General features: G+C 36.1%; 1 protein-coding gene across 1 annotated transcript; it reads left to right on the top strand.

Annotated features, from left to right (window-relative positions):
* Window positions 1-5,631: 5,631 nt before the first annotated feature.
* il17ra1a (interleukin 17 receptor A1a) lies at window positions 5,632-12,351 on the top strand. Its single transcript, XM_073838692.1, has 11 exons — window positions 5,632-5,850; window positions 6,006-6,030; window positions 6,115-6,261; window positions 6,473-6,597; window positions 6,674-6,800; window positions 6,877-6,924; window positions 7,881-8,035; window positions 8,119-8,193; window positions 8,282-8,354; window positions 8,442-8,561; window positions 8,764-12,351. Exons 1-11 carry the CDS (start codon window positions 5,725-5,727, stop codon window positions 10,155-10,157), a joined length of 2,415 nt encoding a protein of 804 aa, XP_073694793.1. The 5' UTR covers window positions 5,632-5,724; the 3' UTR covers window positions 10,158-12,351.
* The last annotated feature ends 11 nt before the right edge of the window (window positions 12,352-12,362 follow it).

Genomic DNA, 12,362 nt, shown 5'->3' with positions numbered 1-12,362 from the left:
GGGGGAGGCAACAATATGGAGATTATAGCGACCCACTCTCACCCATCAAGATAATATTCTGTTCCATTCCAGGCGAAAATGAGCAAGCAAACAACTGAATGAAATAATAGTAGTGTTGAACCTGAGCATTCATAGAAAGAGTTTTGGCATGCACTATTCCACATTAATATAAAAAAAAACACATCATCTTCATTTGTTTCTTCTTGGATTAAACAAATATGTGAAATATGCCTGGTTGCATAATCAAATGTAGGCCAACTGATAGAAATCTGGAGATCCCTCAAAGTCTTAGTTTGTTCCTGAAAAGTCATTAATTTTCTTCCTTGCTTGTAAACACACAAGATAACAAATCATTTACATAATAGCCTTCATTTATTTTTCATCTGTCTTCATCAGTCTCTGTCTCCGCTAAAGACAGCCTAAACATTATTGTGAGATAAGGGATAATTTAGGCTGCAAACATATAATGACCACATAAATAAAAACATGGAAATGTAATATTGATTTGAGTTGGAGCTCTTTTATAACTTCACCTGTATATCATCCTAAAGCTTCTGGTAAGAAGAAAAAATAGTCTGAGATGCTTTGCAGTACTGAAACGCAAGATTGCGTCAGTTGTACAGGTATTTGTGTGAAACGATTTAGTCCGCGGAGTGATACAGGAGACATGAAAGTAGTGCCGTTTTCAGTAAAATGAACGCATTATCTGACATCCACCTCATTTTCAACGCGTAAGTAGACCGTTTTCTATGAATATCCGACACTTCCTCGAATAAACGGTAAAACTGCACTACAAACCACTGTGTTCATAATTAAGAAAACACATTAAAACATGGTAAGACACACCCGTTTGCATTATCAAGCAGCAAAACGATTTGTTTTGCAACGTTACAGTTAAAAATAGCTGAAAGTGATTAAGACCGGAAGCCTCGCATAGATCATAAACCACTGACATTGACTCTAAAATAAATAAAAGGCATATCGGTATGTAGTTCATCTAGTCCCAATTGGTTACAAAATTGACTTTGTCCTTCTTTGAGTCATTTAATCTTTAAGTAATTAGCTATTTTATGAATATTGTTGTGACTATGAGTTCATACAATTGCCCTTAATGTAGGAAGCCTAAACTTTAAAATATTTGAATGTCATAATGATTTTCGTGAAAGAAGTTTTTCCTGAAAGGTTTATGCTAAAATAAATGCTTTAATAGTTTAATATTTTGTCATCTACTACTACAATAACATTAATTTGAAGTGATTTGGACACACTGTACGGGTATCTATGTCTCCTTTTTATATACTATACTCATGCAGACAAAGATGAACTACTGGTTTAGTTTATGTTATTAATCAGCTCCTCCTAGTATTTATCATATCTATCACACACGATAGCCTTATCTTTGATAAATGAAATCATGGCGTGTTCATTTAAAAGTGATCATAGCTTCATTTTTCATACTTCACGTACACATCTGAGAGGTAAAATCACTGTTGGCAGTGTTTTGAACACTTAAGGGCACTTAAGGAAGAGCACGTATGGCCGACTTCCATTTTGTCTGAATGCCAGTGACATCCTAAGTGCACTTCTGGCATTACAGAGCAATCACAGCTTCTCAGAATCAGACACCTTTCACGTTTCGCTATCTGTACAACATTTAAAGTGGAACATACAGTTGATGTCAAAAGTTTACATGCATCTGCAAAATGTTAATTAACAAAATAAGGGGGATCATACAAAATGAAAATGAAGATTAGTGTGAATTGAACTTATTTTGTTTTATCTTCTGAAACATATAAGTATCTGTAGCTTCTAAAGGGCAGTACTAAATAAAGTACATATTCTATTTAAGCAAAATAAGAAAAATGTACACATCTTCATTCTGTTCAAAAGTTTTCACCCCCTGACTCTTAATGCATGGTTTTTCCTACTGGAGCATCAATGAGTGTTTGAACCTTCTGTATATGAGTCCCTCAGTTGTCCTCAGTGTGAAAAGATGGATCTCAAAATCATACAGTCATTGTTGGAAAGGGTTCAAATGCACAAAAATGCTGGAAAACCAAAAAACTTGTAGAACCTGAAGGATTTTTCTGAAGAACAGTGGACTTATGAACAAATATCACTAAACAAAACAAAACAAAAAAAAAACATCTGTGGATCATTCAGGCAACAACACAGTATTAAGAATCAAGGGTGTGTAAACTTTTGAACGGGGTCGTTTTAATAAATTCGACTATTATTTTCTCTTGTGGACTATATGTAAACGTCTTTTATGTGAAATATCTTATTTAGGTCAGTACTAATCCTTATTTTGGTAAAATAATTAACATTTTGCAGATTCTGCAAGGTTTACTTAAACTTAAAATCAGTGGCTGAGACATTTCATGAGACTATTCTCATCTATTTCAAAAGATTCACCGCCAATATGTTAACATTTTTATTTGTGCAATGTACTAGCTCAGCATACTCTTAATAAAATAAAGGTTCTCTGACATTGATGATTCCACGAAGAACCTTTAACATGGAATCTCTAAGAAAAGATGGTTCTTAAGAATTATTTACTGAAAGATTCTTTTTTTCTTGGATTTCTTCTCAGTTTTTGTGGCTTACAGGTTAGCACTGACATGCATTCTCAGCAGTCCTGATGGTTTAATTGTGGATAAGTGTGTCATGACCAAAGCACTGCTCTTGTGGTTACGGTTAAGACCTTTTTGACATACCGCTGGGGGGAAAAAAAGTCATTGGTCAGATTCAATTTTCTGGCGGTGTTATTTTCCAAATTGTCTTTGACCCCATCTACAATAAACAAGAAATCTTGTTTCAAACTTGTAAGAATGAAAGGATTTGGCCAGTGTGTGACATTTCTTTGCTTCATTTTCAGACCGACTTGGCGTATACGCCATTCTGTTGTTTATATATCTCAGTCAGTCAGTCAGGCTCAAAGCAGAGTTGTCAGCCCTAATCAGGCGTTTTATTGGTTTCCTTTAATATTCGGCTACAGTCAGTTCATCGTTCTTTCCATATATTTACTGTAACAGGTGATCTCATCACAGAGAAGCGATAAATGTGACGTGATTGTTTTTAAAGGTGCAATTTCTGACAATGCATCCCTTGTCTTATATTTTAAAACTATAGTAGCCTACATACGTTTTATAGTAGCCTGTATAAGCTTATGTCTACCCCTTTTTTAAAGGTATTGCAAATGTTTGATTGTAACTTCTAAGGTGCCAGAAAGATGGATGAGATGAAAGACAGTATTTTTTAATAGAATGTCCAACCTGCATGGAAATATCCAAACAATTTCTTTCAAATCCTAAAATGCAACACGTTAGCACCCTAGATTCCTCTAATCTCTGGCCAGGACTTGAAAACAGAAGTGTGCACACCTGGGATAGGTGTGGGTAGCCCTCATTTTGTGATGCCATGGTTAATCTAAGGATTTTGATACTGGGACAGTGTGTTGTCTGACCCTCATAGACTGGCTGATGTGTACAATGGTCAATGGGTCTGGTTCAGGAGTGCAGTCTCCAGTACAGAGACTGTTACATAGGGTTGCCAGGTTTTCACAGCAAAACACAGCCAATTGCTTCTGAAAACTAGCCCAATCACGTTCTGGGCGGTTAAAAACATGTTTTTTTAGTGAGGTTCCTCTGGTAAAATTCGCATTTCAAAGGCTTAACATTACGTTACGGGGTCGCTTCAACCCACGAACATGAAAAACAACCTGCGGCAACACTGCTAAAGTAGCCCAATCCTGCAGGAAAACCGCAGACTTGGCAACACTGCTGTTACAGATCACTTGAGCAGATGCTTTGTCCTCATCTGTTTTGTTTCAGTTCATTTCTCTTCAGCACAGTAGGTTAGAGGTCTAAAATGAGAAGAATTTAGTGTTTAGTTTTGGGGACGATGTGTTAATATGTGTTTGAATGAAACATATGGAGTTACTAACTTTTTTTTTTTTTTTTAAGTAATTCAAGATTTTTTTCTTGTGGCATTTTAAACCGTAATAAAATGCCTTTATTATTGAGATAATAGTGTTACATTTTCAAATTGTGTCTTTTTTTAACAATCATCTCAAATGGGAGGCCATTCAGAGCAACTGTAACAACAGTAAATGAATAATATTAATAATAATAAAAAAAAAGTCTATACATTTACAGACATGTTATAATTTGAAAAAGGATTGCAATATAATTTTGAGATTTTGGCATACTAGGGAACCAAGATTAAAGTGTTTTTCCTATAATAAATATTATATATATATATATATATATATATATATATATATATATATATATATATATATAATATAAAATTGTTTATCTAGAAATAAAATCAAAGAAAATATTTTATAAAATGTATTAAAATATTATTAAAATATTTATATTGTTTTTTATATTATACACACAAACAGAAACATATGGAAAAAATTTATTTATTAAAATATTTGATACAAATATTTGTATTATATATGCACACACACACAAACACATTATTTTATATATATATATATATATATATATATATATATATATATATATATATTGTGTGTGTGTGTGTGTGTGTGTATCCAAATGAAAACTAAAAAAATATATATATTTTGTTGTCATAAGTAAAATATTATTAAAATATTTTGTTAATATATATAAAATATATATAAAAACAAGCATTAGAGGAAAAATATTTTATACTTCCTATTAAAATATTAGTAAAATATTTATATTATTTTTATATATTATATATATACACACAAACAAAAACTAGAAAAAATAGTTAAAATATTTTTACAAATACTACAAACATTTATATTCTTATTTTTATATATATATATATATATATATAAATATATAAAAATAAGAATATAAATTTATTATTGCATATTAATTATAATTTTATATATATATATATATATACACACAAACGAAAAATAGAAACAATATTTTATACAGTTTTAATATTTTTTAACAGACTGCTACAAATGCCTACATACAGTAATATATACTGTGAAGTAGCGCCCTCATGTGGACAGAGAAAGATGGTTTGAGAGAAAGAAAATGCAACTGTTTAAATAAATGCAAACAAAAGTAAAAATAAAAAGTTGACAGATTAATAAAGATTAATAACTAACTAAACTGCGTTGATATACTTTTATATAACACCTTTTTGTATTTATTTATTATTAATATATAATTAGTATTAGTATTATTTATTTATAAGCAATTTACTATTTACCTTTCTATCCTTCATTTTCCTAGTATGAAGTCGTTGGCACTCACCGTCTGCCATAATTTTAGGCTTGTTCTCTTGGCGTTCCATAATTTATGTGTTTTGTTTGTGAATTGTATTCAATGCAACAATAATAATAAATAATAATAATAATAGAAGCTATCACAAAACAAACAACAACAACAAAAAGATGTAGTGGCTTTTTCGCGTTTTGCTACGACGCACAAAACGCGAACGGTAAAGTACGCGTCTTCAACGATTACGTGACGCGACGCGACACGACACAAACGACGGCGTTTCCAAAGTACACGAGGTGTTGAGTCACGTTGCTTTGCATATTACAATAATTCCAGGAAGCTTTTTTTTTTTTTTTTTTTTAGGTCGGCTGTTTCCTGCACCTACGCCACCTTGTTTACCGTACTCTTTGTCGCTGTCGAGCTTGACTATTAAATACTTGTTTTAAAGGAGTATTCATTCATTCATATAGCTGGACTGAAGTTTATGTTGGTTCAAACGCGAATCATGAAGTTCTTGTACCTGAAAGGTGCTGTGTTTTTCACCTTCATACCTGTAGTGCTGAATCTCGCACTTTTGGATGATGGGCGCTCTCTAAACTGTACACAAAAGGTAAGATAATACATACAGACCATTAGATATCAAAAGTGTTAGATATTTGTTAATATATGTTAGACACTGATTTGTGGTCCCTTTGGGGGTTTATGTTTTGAATGAGGGTTTTATTTTTGTGATCCATTGTTGTTTTTTTCTTTCGCTCTCTCCAGGAAGTACAGTGTACAGCAGAGTTTAGTAAGTCCTTCTTCCTGTTTTCTTCAGCATTCTTTATCATTATGGGTTAAATTTTAATTGACATTTGATTATTTCTCCCCACAGATAATTGTATGTATAAAGAATGGCTAATTCCTTCAGATTTCACTCCCAGTGAACCAGATGATTTAACAGTGAATGTTGATGTAAGAAGCAACATGAAAGGTGATTTGGAGCCAGTGATTGTGGCAGAATGGAAAGCAAAGGATGATGGTGGGTAACTCAAGAAAAATCAAGTTTAAAGTAAAGGGACAGTTTTAAATGTTACATGACTATTACATTACTAAATGTGTGCACCAATACTAAAACAGCGTTCATTTTGTTTATTGTCATTTTGTACTTCATTAACCATTTATCTCGCAGTTAGGACCAGATTGTAGTCATCAAAGTTTAATAATCCTTTTTTTTTTTTTTTTTTTTGCAGGAAGCATCATTCATTTGAACGGAACCCAGCTTAGTGTGATGAAGTCGTCTACCAATGAACATCTGTGTGTTCATTACAAGTTCCTCCAAGCTTTTAAGTCCATGAGAAATAGTGCTGGTGAAAAGGCAAGATTTATTTCTTTTTTTGTTTCTTATTATATATGTTTTCACAAATACTAATGTTTCATACATATTATTCCAGTGGTCCTTTTCTTTGGATAAAGTTGTGGTAGATCCACACAACACATATGTTGTGACTGTCTCCAATCTTCCCAAGCCAAATTTAAAACACACCAGTTACAATGTCTACAGGAAAGTTGATGTTCCAGGTAAGTAACAAATTATAACAAAATATTTTTAAATGATAAATTATATTCAGATTGACAACTCGATTTGTAACCATAGGTTGTGACCATCCTTTGATGCGAAAGACCAACATCTGTTTTGAACGAGGTGAGAGAAGATCGTATTTACAACTGGTTTACCTCATTCAGATACATACACTACCAGTCAAAAGTTTTTGTACTCTAAGATGTTTAATGTTTTTAAAGAGCTCTTCTGCTCACCAAGCCTGCATTTATCTGAAACTGTAAAAATGTGAAATATTTTACTATTTAAAATAACTGTTTTCTATTTGAATATATTGTAAAATGTAATTTATTCCTGTGATATCAAAACTGAATTTTTAGCATCATTACTCCAGTCACATGATCCTCCAGAAATCATTCTAATATTCTGATTTGCTCCTCAAAAATATTTATTATGTTGAAAACGGCCGAGTTTAATTTTTCAGGTTTCTCTGATGAATAGAAAGTTCAGAAGAACAGCATTTATCTAAAATAGAAATTTTTATAACATTATAAATGTCTTTATCATCACTTTTGATCAATTTAAAGCGTACTTGCTAAATAAAAGTATTAATTTCTATAATTTCTTTCCCCAAAAAAATGATACTGACTCCAAGCTTTTGAATGGTATAGTGTATAATGTTACAAAATCTTTTTATTTCAGATAAATGCTGTTCTTTGGATCTTTCTATTCATCAAATAATTTGAAATATTGACCATAATAATAAAAAAATGTTTCTTGAACAGCAAATCAGCCAGTTAGAATGATTTCTGATGGATCATGTGACACTGAAGACTATAGTAATGATGCAAAAAAAATGAGCTTTGATCACAGGAATAAATTACATTTTAAAATATATTCAAATAGAAAGCAGTTGTTTTAAATAGTACAAATATTTCACAGTATTACTGCTTTTGCTGTATTTCGATCAAATAAATGCAGACTTGGTGAGCAGAAGAGATTTCTTTAAAAATATATCTAGAAACCCTGCGCGCTTAAGTATTAAAGTATGGATGCACTTCGAAAACTATGAAATTCATTCGGTTTGATTTTTCTCTTAGGGGATACATGGCTACCCAATATTACTGTAGGAAGAACAACGGCTGTGAATGGCAAGGATATTCTGCATGTTGCATTTAACCCTGCAGAGCATGCAGAAAAATACATTGTTTTTATGAAGTGCAACAGGGACACAGAAACGCAGACTCTTTACAACGTGAGACATTTTATCTGTATATCTCTTTATATATCCAAATGAATAAGGCTGAATCATTTTTAAAAGGTGTTTTTTGTGTTTAGGAGAACACGCCATTACTAAATGTGACATATGACTTGGAGAAGTGGCCACGAACATGCTGTAATTTTGATGTTCAGGTTTGTAGGCCTAAACAGGCATAAAAATATAACAGATAAAACAATTCTGTATTGATTTAATAGTGTTTTTTTTTTTATTATTATTTAGATCCAGCCGTTTTTTCGGAAGTGTGCCAACGACTGTCATCGAAAGAATCGCAGTTTTAACATATGTAGTCCTGGTGTGTATAGATTCAGCTTTTGAATTATCGAGAAATGAAATGTAAAAAGCATAATGCCACTTTACTAATTTTATATATGTTCCACAGTACCAACAAGCCCTCCTGAGAACAACTCTGCACTTTGGATCATTTGTGTTGGATTATGCCTCTTATTTTGTGCCATTGGTATTTGTGCTATTTATTTGCACCGCAGGAAACTACATAATGGTAAGCAGTGACATTTAAGATGGATATTTTTTATCTTTAAAGACTGATTTTAATCATGTGTTATGCAACAGTGGCAGCAATGTCTTTAAAGAGTAACTTCCTGTGGTTAGCCACACAGACATTGCTATGACTGAAAGAATCATTATCATTTTTGATCAAAGGAATATCCCTGTTTCTAATTTTTTAAATGATTTTAATTCAGATCAAGGAAAGCCACCGGAAAAGCCACCTCTAAAAACACCAGTTTCATCCGGTCCACAATCTATATTAATTATCTACTCCAGAGATCATCCCCTTTACACAGACATAGTCCTGAAGCTCTGTGCCTTCCTGCGGGCCAAATGTGGAGTTGAGGTCATGCTGGACCTACTTGACACGACTTGGCTTGGCACCATCGGCCGGCTACAGTGGCTTGAGGAAAAAAAGCGAAAGATTGAGGAGTCGTCAGGTAAAATCTTGGTGCTTTGCTCCCGAGGAGTGCAAGCCAAGTGGGGGGCAATGTGTGGAGATCCCCACATCCTCCTCCGGGAGGACGTGCGATCTCCGGTTGGTGATATGCTGACTCTCGCACTTCAGCTGATTACACCTGATATGCAACGTCCGGCTTCCTACGGGAAGTATTTGGTGGCTTACTTTGACGATGTAAGCAGTGAAGGCGATGTGCCATCTATGTTTGACATTGCGGTCAAATATAAGCTGATGAAGCATTTCGAGGAGCTCTATTTCCGTGTCCTCAATGTGGAGAAGTATCAGCAGGGAGTGAAGCACTGTATTGAGGGTATTGGAAAGGATGAGTACTTCAATTGCCCCTCGGGCGAAGCCTTGAGGAATGCAATTGAAGCATTCCAGATGCACCAAACGAAGAATCCGGACTGGTTTGAGAACGAGTGCATTACTAGCGAAGAGGAAGTGAGAGGGGAAGCCGATCCACTTCTTGAGATGCCAATGCAGCCAATATATGAATTAACACCTGTGCTAAACATCGGACTCCCGATCCTTGTGAAGGAGGTAGACATCAATCACGAAACCCAGAGCGTCTGCGCTGTAATTCCCCAAATTCAAGTGAACCCTGAAGAGTCATCCGTGGTGATTATTAATCCGAGAGTCCAGCCAGAGCACAGCCAAGTACTTTCCTATTATCCAGCAATGGAACTTCCTCTTGAGTTACCCAGCGTGAATGGTTTTAGGACACCAGTGGACCCACAAATCTACCCCTGTCTTCTCGCCGAACCAGGACCAGTCGAAACGTCACATCCTCCTTTGGCGTTTCCAATGGGGGAACCATCGGATAACTGTCCGACGGACAACAGAAAGCGCTTTTTGATAGCACCTCCACCCTCAATGGAGGACAGCTTCTATTTGTATCAGGAGACGGACTTGTCCCAGCCGGTGGAGATGGAGGAAAGTGAAATGGAGGGTACTTTTGAGACAAGACCCTCACGAGGGTCCGATCAGGGATATGGTTCCAGGTATTCAACAGTGAGGGAGGACCCTAGGATTCAGCAAGACCTTTCCTCTCTGGCCAAGTTACAAATGGACCTCTTCTTGAACAGCCCAATCTCTTCTGGTTTCTGCACCAAATCAATGGAGAGCTGAATTTCTTGTGCATCTTTTGGCTGTTTTTTGTAGGGTTGGAACTGTAAATCGATGCATCGTGATTCGAGAAATGATTCTGCATTTATTCTGAGAGTTACGAAATGCATCATGAGTCTCTCTGGAATCAATTCTTAGCTTAGTCTTTAACAGCAGATGGCACTGCATGCTTTGTGAGCGTTTGAGTGTGCGGTTTAAAACTAGTTTAGAGCACCATCTGCTGCTAAAAACTAACCTCAGAATCGATTCCAGAGATAATGGCCCTGTCACAAAACGCACACTTAACCCTTGATGTCTTCCTCTGAGTCCAAACTTTCTTGACGTAATGCCGCTTTGACTGTCATGTAGAAATCTCGCCATGGATTGCGGCACACAGCGGCCAAAAAGTGAGTGCTCGCACCCTTCTGAAAGCTAAAATGACGAATGGGACACCCTACGGTCTCATGGACTTAACAGAAATGCGCACATGACGGCCATTGTAAGTCCGCAAGACCGTAAGTGCACATGAAGTGTGCCATTTGTGACAGGGCCAGTGCGTGGTTAAAAACTAACCTCAGAATCAATTCCATAGACAATGGCCCTGTCCTAAATCACACTGTAAACCTTTGCCGTCTTCCTCGGAGTCCACGCTTTTATGACGTAATGCCACTTTGACTGTCAGGTAGAAGTCTGCCGCGGAGCTTTTTTCAGTGCGGGACATAGCAAACAAAAAGGGAGTTCTCGCATCCTTCTGAAAGCTAAAATGACGAATGGGACACCCTACGGTCTCGTGGACTTAACAGAACTGTGCACATGGCGGCCATTGTAAGTCCGCAAGACCGTAAGTGCACATAAAGTGTGCCATTTGTGACAGGGCCAGTGTGCGGTTAAAAACTAGATTAGTGCGCCATCTGCTGTTATAAACTAACCTCAGAATCAATTCCATAGAGAATGGCCCTGTCCTATATTGCACTGTAAACCCTTGCGGTCTTCCTCGGAGTCCACGCTTTCATGACGTAATGCCACTTTGACTGTCAGGTAGAAGTCTGCCACCACGGAAGTGCACATCAAGTGCGCCTAGTGGCCGCAAAGGGGGCGCTTGCGAGCACCCTTCTTTGACAGAGGTCTCAAACTCAATTCCTGAAGGGCCGCAGCTCTGCAGAGTTTAGCTCCTGCTTAGAAGTTTTTAGTGATCCTGAAGACCTTGATTAGCTGGATCAGGTGTGTTTGATTAGGGTTGGAGCTTGGAATTGAGTTTGAGACCAGTGCCCCATGGCGGCCATTTTAAGTCTACAAGACCATAGTTGCACATGAAGTGTGCCATTTAGGACTTGGTGTGGTTAAAAACTAACTTCCAGAGAGAGTGGCCCTGTCCCAAATTGCACCCTAAACCCTGGCAGTTCCCCTCAGAGTCCACACTTTCGTGACTTAATGACGCTTTGACCGTCAGATAGAAGTCTGGTTCAATGCGGGCTTCAATGGAGGCTTCAATGAGGGCTCAGCTGCAAAGGGGGGCGCTCGCTAGCACCCTTCTGAAATTTAAAATGCCGAATGGGACACCCTACGGACGTAACCAACACCCGCATTTGGCAACCATTGTAAGTCTGCAGGAACGTAAGTGCACATGCCATTTAGGACAGGGCCAATCATGTTACATTCGGACAATCTCAGAATCGATCCGCAAATCGCAATGCATCGATTTACCGTGAATCCTATTTTTTTTTATTTGCAGAATGCCGTAGTATCATGGCAGGAAGTTTTTGAACAGTGTACGGTTGGTCGTCACTCCTAAAACATTTGAACTATTTGTGTCAACCGAAACAGGAAACAGACCAGATGGACGAGTTGAATGATCAGCTGTTATATAAATGATTACGTGTTATATATTTATTACAAATAAGTAGACATAAACACAAAGGTGTGATCAGTTCACTTTTACTGTGGAGCAGAACAAGTATCTTGTTAAACAGCTTGATATAGAACAGCACAGCACATGATTTTAAGCGTATGTTTAGCTACTGAACACAAGATTAAATAATTTGGTTGGGCTTGCAATGTTACATTTGTATTGTTCTTTGATTTTAATTGCTCAGATGAGATGTTTTGTTGTATTATATTGCACTAGAGCTGTTTTTTCAAACAGTTTATTCCAGTTTAAGAGCTATACTATAGAAGTTTGTATATATTTCTAAATTGATAAAGCAGCATTCTTTGGTAATCTTCTGTTGT

This window comes from Garra rufa, chromosome 4 (genome assembly GCF_049309525.1).
Source record: "Garra rufa chromosome 4, GarRuf1.0, whole genome shotgun sequence".
Taxonomy (NCBI): Eukaryota; Metazoa; Chordata; class Actinopteri; order Cypriniformes; family Cyprinidae; genus Garra; species Garra rufa.
The sequence above is the reverse complement of the archived record's forward strand: the minus strand, read 5'-3'. Positions and strand labels throughout refer to the sequence as shown.